General features: G+C 40.4%; 2 protein-coding genes and 1 long non-coding RNA gene across 3 annotated transcripts in view; 2 read left to right on the top strand and 1 right to left on the bottom strand.

Moving 5' to 3' along the window:
* Positions 1 to 6,274: 6,274 nt before the first annotated feature.
* On the bottom strand, positions 6,275 to 17,914 carry LOC113034607 (uncharacterized). The gene is made up of 3 exons (XR_003274199.2): positions 17,781 to 17,914; positions 11,412 to 11,634; positions 6,275 to 7,097 (listed from the first exon to the last, which is right to left on the bottom strand). It is a non-coding gene; the product is annotated as an uncharacterized LOC113034607 (long non-coding RNA).
* On the top strand, positions 14,141 to 16,316 carry znhit2 (zinc finger, HIT-type containing 2). The gene is made up of 2 exons (XM_026189311.2): positions 14,141 to 14,242; positions 14,425 to 16,316. The coding sequence occupies exon 2, from the start codon at positions 14,492 to 14,494 to the stop codon at positions 16,202 to 16,204; it is 1,713 nt and encodes a 570-aa protein (XP_026045096.1). The 5' UTR covers positions 14,141 to 14,242; positions 14,425 to 14,491; the 3' UTR covers positions 16,205 to 16,316.
* lrpprc (leucine-rich pentatricopeptide repeat containing) overlaps positions 17,851 to 18,414 on the top strand; it is a 58,492-nt gene continuing 57,928 nt past the window's right edge. The window contains exon 1 of the mRNA XM_026189310.2: positions 17,851 to 18,149. Within this exon, the coding sequence (XP_026045095.2) occupies positions 17,866 to 18,149 (284 nt within the window). The 5' untranslated portion in view covers positions 17,851 to 17,865. The remainder of the gene's footprint in view (positions 18,150 to 18,414) is intronic.

Genomic DNA, 18,414 nt, shown 5'->3' with positions numbered 1-18,414 from the left:
TTTAACGCATGAGATCTCCCAGGTCATAAATTAAAATATTGCAAACATCAAGCTATACTAACCTAAAAATCCTCACAATACAGAATCTTCAGTATTTACCTCTACAGAAGTTGACCTGAGTTTGTAAATTAGACCTCTGGGTGAGTTTACTTTCTGTGCTGCGTCATGGATGAAGGAGTGTTGTGGAAGTATCACACCTCCATCTAGTGGGAAAAAGAGGTAAGGCTAGCGAATACATGCACGAAGGGGTCGAAAAGGCACGTTTGGGTTGTGATATAAAATTGATGGTCTCAAAATCTTTTAAAAGGTTGAATGCTCAATCAGTTTCTTGTCCTAAATGCCAGGAGAGGCAGGTGGGCATGAATTAAAGAAACTTACTCTAGGGTATGTCTGCACATCATCCTGCCCACCAAAATATTTATGGGCAGCATTAAAATGTATTTTTTCCTTACACAAGTGAGTCATTTTTAAATTGCATCTGTATTTGTGTTGATTAGCTCAATCAAACTGAACTGGCTTCCAAACCAGCTCATTTTTACATTTAAATACAGTTATAAAATGTGCACATCTTGGAAAATATAAAGAATACTTTGTGAGTTTCTGACTGTAACTTGGACAGTGAACGGCATCTAGTGACAAAAATAACCTGAATGGTTATTGAAATGGCAATAAATGGATTGATTTACTGCGTGAGCTGTATGCCAAGGTGACCCGGGGAACTCTGGGTATACATGCAATCTTCGTTTTCTCTGTGTGATCTCTTTTTGACTGATATTGGGGGAAGAGTTCAGCTGGAAGAAATCATTTAACAAAGCAAGGCAGGAAGAAGGCCACCACCTCTGTGTCTGCGTTCAGTTCATCCTCGTCCCCATCATCTGCCCGAGCTCTTTCTCAGTCTTCATTTCTGCTTGGCCCTGAGCTTGTGGTGTCACGTCAATCACACCCAAGGGAACGCACCAAGGTAGATTTGTTTTGGCTTTAATGAAAGATGCTCTTAAGATGCAAAGTTCAAGGCGAGAACTGGAGGTGGTGTGGGCTGCATAAAAAGACTCGTGACCTTGATGAGTGGTTGTACTAAGATGGTGATGTCAGACTTGGGAAGGACCTAGGAGTGGGACACAATCTGTTATTTTTTGCCATTCATAATGACCTTTGTCATCTCTATGCTTCATGTCAAGTTGCTGAAGTGTTCTTGTGCAGTGAGATTAAATTTATCTCATCTCCCAGTCCTTACCAGAGGCCTCTTTGGCTGATGCTTTCTAATGACTCTGCTGGAGCAGAATTGGAAGACTTTTCAACAGCAATCAGTTCAGCGTCACTGAATTTATCACACATGATGTGATTTTATTATATGTAGTTTCCCCGTATGTCAATATCATATCATCAAAATGGCGAAGACCATTAGAATTAGGTTTCACGCACACTTAAGCATCTGATACCTGTGCTAAAATTATTCTAAACGAATACCAGGCAGGCTACTAATCCAATCTAGTAAAAAAAAAAAAAATATATATATATATATATATATATATATATACAAACCAATAAAAGGAAGCTCTCTTTTATTTGATCTAGCGCAGGCTTGTTATTCTGAAAACAGTTCGGTAGTAGATAGTAGACACTATCTATGTGTGCAGAAGGCTGAGCCAATCGTAGAGAGGGAGGCTCACCAGCAAAGGGCACACTAATGGGCTCACTGACAAACCAGCAGATATTCTTAATTAAAGATTAAGAAATCTCACAGCCTGACCCACATTTTTTGAGCGTATGCACGTCTGAATACGTGTGTGGCAGCGCTGCAAGATCCTATTTTGCCTGTCCTCAGAACGTGTCCATTATTGATGGCATCATTAAAATATGTACAAGGACAAAATAGGTGGTGCAGCGAAGGTTTTTGTGTGATAATATTGTGTTAGTGTGTGTGTGTTCGCATACATTAGATAGAAGGATTCGAGAGAACTTGAAGCAAATTTAAATTAAATACTTTTCCTGTTCTTTATGAACACATTCGTAACTTTTAATATTCTCACGAGAAACCAGATCAGCAGCAGTTCAGTGCGCCCTCAACTTTAACTGAATATGAACGCAGGTTTTATCCTTGAATGTTAATCACTGTAAAACTTTGCATATAAGTGTGTAGGTGTTTGTGTGTTTTGTTGTGTCAGCTAAGTGCAGTGTGATCTAACAGCAGCTGACAGGCAGGTTTGAGGCCTCTCTCTAGGGTCCTCAGTGTGTGTTTGTGTGTCTCTGTGTGTATGTGTCCTGCTCTAGTGGTGTGTGCTAATTGGAAGCTCAGCGGGACAGGCAGCAGGTCCTCCGTATCGCCCATGTGCACACGTAGAATCATCCTCAGTCTCTTTCTCTCTCTCACTCTCTCTGTCTCACACACTAACACACACACACAGAGAGAGAGAGAGAGAGAGAAATCAACAGCAGTCTGGTCTGTTAGCCTTTCTACATTTAACATGAGTCCAGTCTGCAGCCTCTTCACTTATTCATTCCTCTCCACCTCCTCCTCAGCCACTTCTCGCCTGCTTTAACCTGAAACGACAGCTGCACTGTGGCCAGTGGAGACCTGCCTGGCTCCCCTGTCTCACTGGACATCAGAAAGAAATACCACCAGGTAGCTTGGAAGAGAAGAGAAGAGAAGAGAAGAGAAGAGAAGAGAAGAGAAGAGAAGAGAAGAGAAGAGAAGAGAAGAGAAGAGAAGAGAAGAGAAGAGAAGAGAAGAGAAGAGAAGAGAAGAGAGGAGTGTGAGGGATCAATAGTGTACACGAGAAAAGGGTGATGTGCGTGAAAGGGGAGGTCGATGGTTTGCCCACTGGTGTGTGAATGTGTTATTTACCTGGACAGGCTGGGGACCAAAAAATGAGACATTCACCTTCTCCTGAGAAATCCCCCAACACAGTCTTACATGTAGACATGCACACACAAACACAAGCAGAGGCACATGCGTACATTCTTATACATGCACAGACTTTAGAGAAAACTAAAAAACAAACACAAAGCAGACTGGAGAAGACCTGAAAAAGGGGGACATCAAATGTGAGGACCAGCGCAAGTCATGTCATGTTTATGAACACTTTTTACTGCTTTGTTTGATGAACAGAAATAATGAATCAAAATATTTTAGTAATAGGGAATGTTTCTCTTTACTTGACCTCTGTCAACAGATGTTTCAGAGCAGAGCTCAGCCTCCCTAAGGCGCAAGGATACTTCACTGTCACTGTTTTCACTGAAAAATGTACATTTTAAAATATTTATTTGTATTTCTAAAAATCCCCAAATAGCTTTAAATGTCCAAATTCTCTCTGTGTGTTCATGTGCGGTGTATGTGTGTTGCATGGTTTGGATGTCAGTTTCTTTACAGCATCTCTGACAGCCAGCATATGATCCTGAGACAGCATGACAGCTGTCTTCATGCCCCTCTTAACATACACACGCTCATCTGCCCACCCACCCGCACTGAAACACATAGAAACACACACGTGCACAACACAGCAAATGACAGATTTGCCACCTTGTGACAGACCTGCTACATCTACCTGCAACCGTCAGGCCCAAGGATAGAGAGGTGATTGGTTGAGGATAATATGGAGGTTGTGTTTAGTGTGACTCGAGGCTAGACAGGAGACAAATACAGGGATGGACAAGACACCAAAGGGCTGGTGGATAGATGGATGGATGCCAGGGGTCAAGAGAAAATCTAAGTGAAGCTAGAAGATGCAGGAAATTAGAAAAGTGGAAGGAAAACACGAGTAATGAGGGAATGAGAAAAAAACAGTTTTACAGATAAATTATGTAAAGTTTTTTGCCAAATTGGCTATTTATGCTGAGGCTGGAGGGAGCGGACTATAAACTGAGCTGAAGCACAAACTGCAACAAAGCAAAAAGCTACATAGGGATAGATTTTACTATATAGTAAAATGCCACATCATCATCGACTTCAAAGCAAACTCATTTGTACAAGGTTACCCCAGGCCAGTTTTCTTAGAGGCAGTTCTAACCCCTAACCCTAGGGGAACAAAGACCCTTAAACTAAAAAGTGCCAAGGACATGCGGTGTGGGGGAGATCAAGGGTGGTGGCATTGTAGTATGCATCGCTGAGGTGCCTCCATTTGAGTACAATTGTAGGCACCATCCTCCTCACTGCACCCTAATCTGATGAGACAAGCCTGACATTCCACACCATACAGCAGAGACGTCTCTGGCTTTCATACATATGTGCTCAGACAAACATATGGAGAAGACGCAGAGGTTAAGGAAACAACAACACAGACAAGAGTGACAGATTGTTAGGGTTAAAGCTGCAAGCAAACATTACCTATTAGTTTGCTTTTCTTGTTGATCTTTCCATCTTTTCCTGCTCACCAATTCCATGTCACGGCTGAGAGAACCCGCGTCTCCACTGTCGATGACAGACGTGTTGTTGGAATCAGCGTTGCGTTATTCATTTACATGCTTCTTTCTTTGCATTTTGCTGTTCTTCTGCTGTTCACGCAGTCCTCCAGCATAGGCACAGCAATCTGTGAAAGACAAAAACTTGATATGTCACATGACAGCGATGAGAAAGTAAAGTCACACAAAGGCTCAAGCAAAGTAAAATATCCAGACTTTGTCATTGTGTTGTAAAGCTATGATGAATATGAAAAGTTGCTTTTATACAGTTATTTTTTAACTTGAGATGCAGAGGTTACTGATTTAATACTTCTACCTTCACAAAGCCTATAAGCATGTGCTTCACACAGAGAACCTTGTGCTGTGCTTGAGGGCGGTCTCACCGTCGGCCTTTTCCCAAAGCAGAGGTGATGTGTCCACTAATGTCAACATCGCAGCCAGGGTCAGAGCACTGTCAAAGACCCTAACGCACAACCTTTTCCAGCTAACACTAACCCAGTACGAGTGCGTGATAATGTGCGTGCCCAAAATGCCAAGTGCTCCCCTGTCCCTTCTCAATATTTCATCTGTTGTCTTGCTTTACCTTGCTTTAGGTAATGGCCCAGTCACATAACCCATTTTTCATATGTTTGCCTGTATTTGTGTATTATACCTTTTAGTGATAGAGGATTTTTGTCTGGTCTGTACTTTACTCTTATTTGCTATTCAAAGTGATAGATTTATAACATGAGCATGCAAAAATGTGGCTTTTGCACACGACAGTGTCTCAGTTGAACTCATGCCAGTTTTACATTAATGATAACTTTGTTAGTTACAAAGAACTAGATTTGCCATCAAATGGGGGTTTTAAGTCAATCAAAAGGAGCTCAGTATGTAAGATGTGGCATAAATAGTGGAATATCATTATTATCCATGGTTATAATTTACATTTTGTGTCCAAATCGCCACAATTCTCATTGTCTTTTAGATAAAATGCTAAAAAGGATAAAAATAAAGGTGTAGGAATTTGTCAAAATGATGTGCTGGGTATAAATTCCCATTTGAATTTGAATAAGACATTTTTGTCTTTAGTTGCGTTTTTTTTTTTTTCCATTATTCAGCAAACTTTATAACTGTGCTTAAATAGCAACTATAAAAGCAGCTTTCCGTGCCGCTTATATATATTCCTTTTATCTCAATACACCAACTTTTCTGGTTATTTCTTGGTCTCAATTAAAGAAATGTATTCAAAAGTCAAAGCTATGCTATATATAAAGTATATGACACAAACATAATATGCCATGTACTACATATTTCCTGAGCATGATCTGTCAAGATAGAACAGGGACACTGTAAATCAGTTACAACACACATGAGACGCTGCACTGAAGGCATGTAGGTGTTGGAGCGTGAAGGGCTTTCCCTGCTAATGCAGATATAATGATGTGACTATGACTATATCAACGTCAGCGTGTGAGAGTCTGTGTATGTTGCCTCTTCTCGGGGACAGTTGTGCTGCTGATCTGCAAGACAATTCTTTGTGACTCACACCACATGAAAAAGAAAGTTAAAGATAGATAGAGGTAACAAGGGATAGACAGAGGTTGATGAACAAGAGAAGACAACATCTATGCGTTGTTTTGATTGTGATGAGAGGCAAGTGAAGAAGACAGTGAGTTGGCCTACATTCATGTGGCTTAATGTGTGAGGGGAAAACAGAGAGACAGCTCCGTGTCCATCTAATTATTCATCCAAGGAAGGCAGCGGATGTTATGTTGCTAGGTGTGTTTGTGTGTGGGTGCATATGCAGTGAGTATTATGAATAATGTGATTCCCAACCAAACTTAGTAAGATGGGGAGAATATTTATAGATAACCAAAATAAAACAAAAACAAAACATAGTAGTGTTTTGTTTATTTGTTTACATTTACATAAAAAAGCATGGACAAATGGTTGTAATGAAAATAAATATCATGGGAATTAAAATGAATAGATGCATGCTTGAAAAATCGAGGCTACTATTTGTGCTTTAAATTATTATTGTTGTTAAATAACAAAAAAATCAATTAAAATGATCACATTTTCAACATGAGAGTTTCATGGATGGTCAGTGAAGGGGTGCTTCAGTTCACTTTTCAGGCTTTTCAAATACACTAGACACAAAAGGCTGAGAACTGGTGATCTAGACCACTTGTGCAAGTGAGTGTGTGTGTCTATATCAGACAATGTCACACACTTTTTTTCCCCAAGGTGACATACTAGATAACATTTTCACTTTTGGACTCTAAAAGTAGTATTAATCTCCATCAAACGTCCCAAAAGACATTCACGTGCACAAACACACACAGACACGGCCCATATCACAACAGTTGTCTCTGGCATTTCAGTGATTTAGAGCATCATCCCTGGTTGCCACCAGCGTGAAGCTGTGATCTTCACATATATGACACCTCAGCTCAACAAGGTGCACACACACACACACACACACTGAAAGGATGTCTCTGCTCTGTCTCTCCTGCCGTCACATTCTCACTTCCTGATTTAGACAGACAGAGACCAATCCTTTGGGACACAGAAACACTTCTCTTTCGCTCCCTCCCTCCTTCCACGAATCTTTCCCCTTTTCTTGATCTGCTGCTCCCTCTCGTGGGGATGAGGGAAGGCAGGGCTGGAGGTTAGAGAGATGGATGTGGGTGATACACCGATACACAGTCAGTCTCCTGCGGGAATGGTGTGATAGAGAAGAAGAGAGAGGGACAAGGGCAAGTAGAGGGGAAAAAAAGTAGGAAGCTTATTTCTCATGGCTTAAGAAGACAGAGAGGAAACAGAAACACAGGAAAGTGATATCTTGTTTTAGTTTCATGTGTTATTTGTACTGTGTTCCAGATATATATTAAATATATATACAGATACAGATATACTGCTTAAACTGGATGAGTTACTATGATCTGTACTAACCCATTAAAAGGAAAATATTCCCAGTAATTCAGACTTTTTTAAAATTCTGGGATCTCCTTTAACATCTGAAATAAAGTTCTGTCCCTGTGCAACTTGAGCTTGTAATGACTAACCACTGCTTGTTAAGGGCTTTGAATGTCCACTTGTTTTTGTCATGTCTATCTCTCCTCTAAAGAGGACAGGCATGTCTCAAGCGCTTTTCCCTAAGGCTTTTTACTTGTTACACAACCTGCTGTTGTGAAAAATCTACAGGCAAGTCTGAAAACCCTCCCAGCACTTCTTCTTTCTTGTGTGCCATATCTATAAAAACATCCCTCAAATTTAACCCAGAGTAAAGTGCAGTGTAGAGATGAGTAAATACAGTACGTTATATTGCATTTTTTTCTTTCCTTTTTTATTTACTGTGATTTTGAAGATAAAAAATGTTTCCTCAGTTCAAGTTTGGAATTTTTTTCATGACATTCCCCACATGCAATACTACCATACGTTATTTAATTATAATAATTATAAGTTTTTCTTTCAGCTTTTGTATCAGATTCTTACCAATAAATCAAATCTGTTATCTTGTTGGTCTGTCAACTAAAAATACAGTGGCTATCCTAATAGCACTCTTTTTAACTAACACACACCGATGTATGCATCAGGAGCAATCTGGGGTTCAATATCTTGCCCAGAGGCACATTGGCAGTGGACTGGAGGGATTGGAGACTGAGACGTAGCCATTCATGATACAATAAACCACAAATAAAGATTTGAGTGTCGGTTTGACTGGGGTGCATTTTGATAAATGTAGCTTTCTGCCTTCACATGGTTTGGGTGTGTTTTGTATACATCTGTTTGTGTGCAAAATAAGGATATGCTTAAAGAAAATAAATAAACATTAAATGTATTTCTCGCATTTCTATTATCTTCTATTTATTTTGTTACCTTAAAAACTTTGAAATGAAATTAATTAAATGCATTTTGATTTTTGCCTTTAAACCTTGTTGTGATGATAAAGGCTTCCAGAAACATCTATAAATGCATATAAAGGCAAACAGCATAATAATGTGAAGGACAGAGTTTGGATTATTGAAGAGCTTCTAGCTCATCATCCATCCATTCAGCTAGCCCTCAATTTTGTTCTACTTATCCAGTTCAGGATCACACAGGGGGATGGAGCTTATGCCAGCTGACATTGAATGAGAGGGACACCTTGGACCTGTTGTCTTTCCACAGATGGACAGACACCTTTGGCCATTTTAGAATCACCAATTAACCTCATGTGCATATCTTTGTATTGCTGGAGCCACTCAGACAGAGAACCCACAGAGGGGTACAGAAAGGCCACAAACTGGATTCAAAGCCAGAACCTTGCTATGAGGGCTCAATACTAATTGCTACACCAGCATGCTGCCCTGTAGCTTAACAGGACAAACAAAATGAAAACTTTTAAAACTTACAAACATCAATAGTGGGTTGAGGGGTGTTGCTGTTTCTGCAGCAATGAAATGAATTCATAGAAATTTCAGCAATTTCAGATCTATACCTTTTAGACAGTAACAAAAATACATTTTTAAACACACAGAAACAGATCTAGAGTGGAAGATTGTAAAAAAAATGATGCTGAAAAAAGAGAGACAACCAGTGAATGACTGACTGAGTAACCACCAGAAAAAGTATAAACTCTGAAGCCTGCAAAATTACAGTACATAAAATCGCTGGTGTAAACAAAGGGGATAGTACATGAAATTACTGGTGTAGGCTACCGTGATACACTGTACCCTTTATTTCCTGCGTGCTTTGAGAGGTGCAGCGACACATGGAAAGTTGACTTCTAGAGTGGTGTGAGGTTTCTTTTTGCTTCTCCATGCTTGTTTCTGCTGTCACTGCTGTCAGCAGCCGCTTTAGGTCACTGAGAAGCTACCACCCCATCTACCTGTGTTTTAGCACATCACACGCTGCACTGCACAAACACACACACACACAGAGACAAGCACATGCTCATAGGTAGAGTCCACTAGCTGAGGCAGACTGAGGAGCTGCCCAGGAAACAGGGATTTGTTTATGTGGATTGAGTGACCTGGCAAAGGAAGGGAGAAAGGGAGAGGAAAGGTGTGTGGGTGAACATTGATGCCTTTTTGTGATGAAGTAAAAGTGATATGTAAATAATAGATCCCAGAGATGAATTATTGAAGGAGTACATTGATGCTCTCATGGTGTGGAAGCAGGAGCTCATTCATGAAAAAAGGTTTGTGGAGGAAAGATGAAAGGGTGAGGGGGGAAACAGGGTGTTGCTATGTCAGCTTTCCGTTCCAACACAGCGACATACACTGATGCACGCACGCACGCACGCACACACACACACACACACACACGCACACACACACACACACACACACACACACACACACACACACACACACACACACACACACACACACACAGACTTTCAAACCACATTCATACAATCATAGTTGTACAAGTTTCTCAATGACGATGGGAACAACTCAAAAACAGAAGGAATGGTGCCCATTGTTATTACAGTCCAACATACAACTTTAAAAACATGTTAGCATTTCTTAAACGATCCATAAAATTTATATCGGTTCAGCATGTTTTTAATATCTTTGTAACTGGGTATTGACTGATATACTGTTATTGTATCTATGTTGATTCTCTTTATTAATTTTGTTTCATTGTGTTCTCCAAAAACTTAATGTGCTGCTGTAATCCCAGTTTAGACACTTCTGCAAAAGATATTTTTTATATTATTTAATGTTTTACAAGGAGTCATTCTCATTCTTCTCTCTTACTATTTAATACCCCCAGTGATATTTTTGCTATTTTATATTAGGTCAAAAATAATTTCATCATGTTCCTGAGAATATTGTTCCACGCATTACACTTAATGGGATTTAAAGAGGAAGTAAAAGTGTGAGAATCTTTGTCAGTCAGAATGAAACACTGGCTTCTGGCTCCTCAAATGGAAGCCGGATATTTAACAGAGGCAGGACCCTCCACCCTTAATACACTCACCATTACACAGCCTTGCTTTTGGGTGTTCTATAACGCCAGATCCTGTTGAGCTGACAGGTGACAGAACAGTCCACATCAACATACGTCTACTCTCTTTTGCTCCACACACACACACACACACACACACACACACACACACACACACACACACACACACACACACACAAATCCTGTTGTCTGCCACCAGCTGATAGGTGACAGGGAGCAGGCTCTGCCTTTTGGGCATGTCCAGCCCTGGAATGTCTGAAGCTGTCTACTGTACAGCAGCAGGGTGTGTGTGTGTGTGTGTGTGTGTGTGTGTGTGTGTACATCTATCTTTATGAGGACAATTCAGAGTTTCCTGCAGTCTGTAGTCCATGGTATAAGAGTACAGATAGATACCATGGACTGTATTTACAGTTGTCTTTGACTCAAGATGACTCTGGCCACCTCATTTCAGCAATAAGTTAACATTATATTGCCCCAATGTCAGGCATGTTGTGGTATTTAGTCCATATTTGACCCACATAATATTAGCTAGTGCCATGGGATGCTGATCTACTTAATTCAAAGTCCTTTCTCCTCTTATAATGCTTCTGTTATAATATACTTTCTCCTGCGTTCAATTTAAATCGGTATAGAAAATCTTCCACCTTGTTGGCACATAGATGGCACATGTGTAATGAATAATGGGGGTATTTTAGGTAGTATTATTATCATTTGAGAATTATAAGATTGTATCTATGCCAGGAGCCATTAGTCTAGGCAATACACAACATTTCGCTGGGAAGTCCTGTGGTTATGACCCTAACCATAGAACCATCATAAACATTATTTATGTCTTTTCTATATCTGTGCTAATAAATGGAAAATAAAGTTGTTGTTTTTTTTAAAGGAGTCTCAGAAAGAAAATGGGCCTGGTCTGAAAGCCTCCCTAACATGGATAAGAATCTGCATTACTTCTTGTCATCAGTGTAGTAGTCAGTGAGTAAGTCATGGAGCTTTTGTGTTGGGGTACTACACATGTCACAGGGAATAAGACAGAAGCAAAAGCGAGATAAGAGGAGGCAGCTGCCTACCTAGAACTGCTGGCACGGCAGCCAGGGGCGGGGCCAAGACAGCATGGCACACGTCGTCTCCAGACACCCTTTCTTCTCCCTGCTTCGCCAGAGGCTTTGACAGGCGGCACGAGAGCCCCTTGGCCCAGTGAGGGGTGGACAGCCATCTGACAACTCCCCACCTGCATGACCTTTACCATGCTTGACCCCCCTACAGGAGACAATCACCTCATAGCAAACAGCCCTACGGGAGATGTAGACACACAGTGCAGTCAGGAAGACACACACAACAAACTCAGACATGCATGCCACACACACAAAAAGTCAGGCTTAAAAAGGAGACATCCTATTAAAATATTAGGACATTTAATTTCCAATGTTTAATGGGAGGCAATTATTTACATTTTTAATTCACTTGTCATTTTTAACTGACTCATTCATTAGCTCACATCCGCATCTATGCAAATCAATTTACAAATCATTTAAAATGCAGTGAATGTGAATGTGTGTGTGAATGGGTGGATGACTGGTTGTGTAAAGCGCTTTGGGGTCCTTAGGGACTAGTAAAGCGTTATACAAATACAGGCCATTTACAATCATGATTACACAAAAAAATAGCCTTTTTTGAAATGGGGCTCTGAAAAAGCCACCCAGTGCTTACAAATAGGGCCCCAGACAACCTGTGGACAATTTAGAATCACCAGTTAACCAGCATGTATTGGAAAGATGCCAGAGTACCTGTATGCTTTTCTCTATTTTTTCTATTTTCCATAAATCCATTTTCTACAAGAGTTTTTGGGAAAATGTTCTAATAGCTAAGTAGTCCATATGTACAAGCAGGCTCAGGCTTCAGATATTTTCAACAGTATGTTTTCATCAGTTTTTACTGACTTGGCTCGTTGTGATGTCAGTAAGAGTGGCAAATGATGGTAATCTCAATCGCACATCTCTAGCTTTATGGCTGAAGCTCCGCCCACCCGCTGTTTAAAACTTCTGTTTTGGACAGGCAGCCAGTAAGAACATCTAAACGTCTAAAACAACTTACAAAACGTATGACGCCTTTTGTATGGCCTGCTTTAACAACGTGCTAACCTTATTTACAATCAATATTGTATGGATGTAATAATGATGCAGTGGATCAAAGTGGATCAAATGAGGAGCTGATAGAAGGCATAGTTTAAAATAATCATGCTTTATCTGCTTAATCTGAGATTAAAAATATGAAGATTAACTGAAAAATCATAGTGTAGACGAAAGTAATTATTTACAGCATTAATGTTAAATACGGTAAATATTCTCATTATGTTTTCACTATAAACGGCATATTTGCTAAATGATATATGATATTAAAACCTGTTAGCCTACCTTCATTACATAAAAATACATTTTGGTTATAAAAGTATATTGTTTTTACAGAAATCAAATCTTACTCTAATTTTGTCATCACATTTTTAAACCATATAAGTAAACCAAATAAGTAATGTGTTGTTAATAGCAGGAGCAGGAACCATATCCTACTATAATTTGGTCAGATGGGGGTTTCTATGTGAATGCATCCACAGTCCAAAGACATGCATGTTAGGTTAACTGGTGATTCTAAATTGGCTGTATATGAATGTATGTGGTTCTCTCTGCATTAGCCCTAGATAGACTGGAAACCTGTCCAAGCGAAGCGCTAAAAGAAGGCCCTATAGGGTTATGCTGGCGCTCATCAAGCATTTCGTTTATTTGCTGTCTTCTTTTATGGAAGTCTGTGAAAATTGATATCACTGAATTTACAACCAATTTTCAAGTGCTTTTGCTTGGTTTTTATTTTGGGATAAAATCTTTTGATTCACCTTTAGCCTCTCTGACTGACTGGAAATGCCCCTGAAGCTACCCAGGGTGTCCTGCACCTAGTTAGGAAAATTCAGTTAGTCTCAGATATGACATCAGTCTCCTTAAGTCGGTTTAAATTGTAAAGTAAAGACACTATAAGAGTAAAACCCCAACAATCAGACTTGCTGTGAGTCAGCACATGGCAACAGTGGGACGGACAAACATACTTTTAACAAGAAGAAACAGAAGGAAACCTTGCACAGTCCAGGCTCAAGTAGCCATGTGCCAGGAGCGTATTGGCGTGGTGGAAAGAGAAGATAAAATCTAATGATACATGGTGGTGTATGAACACATGTGGAGCAGGAAGATCAGAGTCGAGAAGAAATTCTCATTGCATCACACAAAGTCCCATTGCAGGAAAACCTATTCCAGCATAAGTAAGAGATGGTTCAGGGTCACCTGACCGAGCCCTAACTATAAGCATTTTCAAAAAGTAAAGTGTTAAGCCTAATCTTATAGGCAGAGTGGGTGTCTGTCACCAGAATCCAAAATCAGAGCTGGTTCCATGGGAAAATAAGACTCTGCCTCCCATTCTGCGTTCAGAAGCTCTAGGAACCGGAAGCCATCAGCCCCAGAGCGAAATGTTGTAGTAGGATTATATGATACTATGATGTCTTTAAAGTATGATGAATACTATTTTTTCAAGATGTTGTATGGATAAGAATTTTTGAATTAATTTGCATCACTACATCTTTTGTTTCAGTAAATGTGAACATTTTTGCTTTTTAAAAAATTTCTTAATGCAAATTACTTTAATACATGATTTTCTTCTAAAACTGGATTGATTACCCAGTTTTTCCTCCCTGTAATCCTATTAATGTAGATTTACTGATAAAAACAATCCAGTAATTATGCAAATTATTATTATGCAATATCACAAAAACTGCAGTCTTAACACTGCGTAGCTCTACGTCATCAAAAGGCGTCGTGGCAGCGTGAGAGGGAAAACAAATGCCAGTGCGAATTGCTGTGAAGTAAGTAGAGCATTTATCATTAAAAAAGAAACGGCTATAAGGTTATGAAAGCATTCTGGCGATGCTTAAAGTATTTTTAAAGCTGATAAATGATGGACGCTGCGCAAAATATGCACTTTCCGTTCGTAGCACTTTTACAAGTGTCGTTAATCGAAACTAACGTGCCTTTTTCATATCTGTAGGTTACTGCTCCTGCACCATAACGCTCTCTCCTGATTTGTTCCAAAACCGCGTGTCGGTTCAGTTCTAATGAATCCAGTAATTAGACGGGGACTGCCTCCTTCCGTGAGGAGTCTTCTCACAGACATCGGTCCAAAGGAGGAGTGGACGGATGAGGAGTCTGAAACGGTGACCAGAGATGGCATTCTGCTTCCGCACAGAGGAGCTACGTCTGGAAATGAGCTTCTCACACCTGCCAGGAGCCATGATAATGCTCCAGAGGATGGTGGTGTCTCTGGAAGAAGTGGACTTTGCATGTTGTGTAAAAGTAAACCTCCTTGCTACACCTGTCCCAGGTGTAACCTGCAGTACTGTGGCTTGGAGTGCTACAAGAGCCCTGATCACTCTGCATGCTCTGAAGAGTTTTACAAGGAGTCTGTTCTACAGGAGCTGAAGGAAATGGGGACAACTGAGACTGAAGGGAGAAAGAAAATGCAGGAGATTCTTGTGGGACTCAAACAAAAGGCAGAAATGACACAAGGGGGGATGGAGAGTTTGTTAAAAGAGGCGGGTGTTGTGTCAGATGACACAGATGATAGGGAAGGAGAGGCAGCTGAGAAAGTGCAGGCTGTGGAGCTCCTGGCCAGGTTAGCAGAGCTTCAGCAGTCTGGAGAAGAGAATGCAACAGAGATTGAGGATATTTTGGGAAAACTTGAAGAGATTGGAGGAGGTGCGCTGATTCCTGGAGACACTGATGAGGATGCTGAAAGTGCACAAGGAGAGCTGGACTTGGCTGATCAGCTCTCAGGGCTGGAGATTGACAAACTTTCAGAAGAGGAGCTGTGGGAACTTCTCAACAACAAAGAGAAAGAGAGTTTTGTGAGTCTCATGAAGGATGGAGCTCTTGGTGGCCTGGTTCCCCTTTGGAAGCCATGGTGGGAGGAACATGAGGAGGGAGGCAGAGCACTGGTGGAAGTGCTTGAGGAAGAAGTAAGCAGACAGGAAAGAGAAACTGTGACAACTATGGAAAAGCAGGACATTGATAATGGAGTGAAAACCTCACAAGGTGTTCAGAAACGAATCAAATCAAAGCCAAAAAGCTTGAAAGGAGGAACAGGGAAGGAAACGAGTAAAGGAAGTTCAGCAGTACCCCCAATTTCTTCAAAAATTCCAAAGCTGAGTTCCTTATGTCCAAATCCTTCTCCTCTGGTTTGCTATGGTTTAGTGAATGCACTTTTTGGCTATGCTTTTACCCTGTGCCTGTTTAACGGTGACACCGATTCACTGATGTTTGAGTTCTGTGACATGATTCTTGCTCTGTCTGAGGCACTGAACTCAAGCAAGGTGTTCACCTCTCTCCAAGAGGCCTTAGGCTGTGGAGAAGCTCTCATTTTAGATGGAGGCTACCTTGACAAGGAGGACCTTCTTGCCCCTGCCAGGGCCGTGGAGGCCGTGGCTCACATCATGACTGGCAGAGACGGAAAGGATGCTGCTGGATACTCCCTGGCAGCCTTGAGTCAACTTCGTTCTGTGCTCTCCCGGGCCAAAATGGCCCTGTCTAAAGATGGAGAGGAAGTGGAAAAGAGACGGAAGTACTTCCTGGCAAGCAAGAAGTGTGAATTCTTTCAAGCCTGGGTGCTGGACAATGTACATCAGATTCATAGACTGGCAGTTAAGCTGTGGAGCGAACACAGAAAAAGAGAGAGTGCAAGGAACAGCATGCAGAAAGCCAAGACTGAAGTTGAGAATTTACAGAAAGGGAAGAGAAAAGATAGCGATAAGCTGATTGAAGAACTAAGTTAAAGAAGATTTGGTTTAACGTGTTGATGCAAAAGTTCATGTTGTAATAAAATGCATCATATTCTCTCATATAGTCAAATTCCTACTGGCAATAAAAGCTGATATTTTCCACTAATTTCTTTGGTTATCTTTCTTGTATTAATTTATTTTAATGAGGAGAAAAGTAATTTAAAATCTGTTTAAATTTCCTGTATAAGCCATAAGAATTTATATTAGTCAAATTGGAAATAGAAGAGTTTTCAATACATACGTAGATGGATACTTTATTCATCTCCAGGGGCAAAGTCAGAAATTCCAGCAGTAACACATTAAGTGTTACTATTTTGTAACAGTTATTAGGTGATATACAAATAAGATATAATTTGATATGTAACAAAAGGATCAAGTTTCCACCTTAAATTTGAAACTACAATTTCTGAAAAAATTACTTTAAAAGGACCTTTGGAGACACAGGTCATTTAATACATTTAGAATGATTTTTTGTCAGTTAATTATAGATCATACCTCTCGCCCTATGGCAGCTGGGATACACTTTTAGAAGCGAAAGAGAATAGATGGATAGAATTACAGACAATTTCATAGTAGCTTTGGGAGAACTGTTATAGTACTTGAAAACCTTACTATTGAATTAATAAGTGATGAGGTGAAACTGTACATGTGTGTATTTGTTTTCCCAAAGGACAGTGGTGATAGAGTTCAAAAGAACTGACATAAGACTGCAAGGGAGCTTGAGCTGTTATGCAGTGAGTGTGGGAAACACATCCAAATCCCACACATACAAGTTTTCTTAGTATTGTTCTGAATGCACAGATTAGTTCGCAATACGTTTTGTTATCTAAGTGTTAATTTATTATTTAGGTTTTCATGGTTATAAATGAATCCAAACAGTTCTAGAGTTTTCATTATGGCTGTTATGTTTTCATATCTTACGTCAAATAGGAAATTATATAGTGCAGGAGTCTCAAACATAAGGCCACGGGGGCAGAATTGGCCGGGCTAAGACTCCAATCCGGCCCAAAAGAGCTTTGGAAAATGTTAGAGGGCATAAATTTTCGACATCTTTCCTTTATCAGCTTTTTCTACTGATAAAGCTCCCCCCCCCCCCCCCCCCCCCCCCCCCAGGGCCATTCATACTATAACAAAGTAATTAAGTAATAGTTAAATGACAGAGAACGTCCCGTTATTTTAGTTCTATAAAGTGCATCCAAAGTGAAGAAAAATCGGAAACTTTCTTCAAACTAACAGAAATTTTCTGTTGTATAATTACAGGATAGTCAGGGCAATGACCAACCAGACATTTTTCTCTTAATTTTAATTTCCTAAAGCTTAAGCCATTTAATCTACAACAGCTGCATTTTCTTAATCACACTTAATGTCTGAGACATACATTTTAATTTTTTTTTTAATATTAAGAAAGCTGAGGTATTAAATGTGTAGTTAAACTTTACACCGACATTACGAGAAATTTCACCCACTTAAGATGTAGTTTGTAGTCTGACATCCCTCGTACAGTGCGAAAATAGATTTTTTAAATTCTCCATAAACGAGTATGATAAAAACCATAAAATAAAACACTGACCTGAACCATACTGTCAAGGCAAAGAATATAAACAATATGTAAAGGTTAGAGATGCTATTATACATGTATTTTCCAGCCTTTAGCCATGTCCCAAAGAACGTTTCTTTTCACCGTGCGCCTAGCGCCACTCTCGCGAGGACTTTTGGCAAGTCACGTGGTGCGGATGTTCTTCCACGCTGCGACAGAAAACATGGCTGCGCTCTTGAGATCATCCCGGTTACTCAAGTTTTCGCCTTCGGGTTTGCTTCAGATCACATGCACTAAAAGAAACGGACCGACGCTTGGTCGGCTGTACAGCGGGGCTCTCAGCGGCAGAAGGACCGGAGTTTGTGCCCGACAGATCGGACCTGTTACTGAAAACGCGTCCAGGTACCAGGCATCTGTGATTCACGCGTGAGCATGCAGCAGCAGAGATGTCATTGAGGCTCAATGACACCCAAAGGCACACGCAAGTGTTGACAGATATGACCTGCTGCATTAAATGTGGTTTGTTAGGATACGTTATAGATCACGTAGGTAACAGCTCAGTTCTCGTTGGTTAAACATGGCTACCAGGTTATGCAAGGTGATGATGAGTTGTTGTGTAACCAGGGTAAACTCACTGTCTGTTTAATCTGTAATCAAGCCGGTTACT

The sequence above is a fragment of the Astatotilapia calliptera genome, chromosome 13 (genome assembly GCF_964374335.1).
Source record: "Astatotilapia calliptera chromosome 13, fAstCal68.1, whole genome shotgun sequence".
Lineage (NCBI taxonomy): Eukaryota > Metazoa > Chordata > Actinopteri > Cichliformes > Cichlidae > Astatotilapia > Astatotilapia calliptera.
The sequence above is the reverse complement of the archived record's forward strand: the minus strand, read 5'-3'. Positions and strand labels throughout refer to the sequence as shown.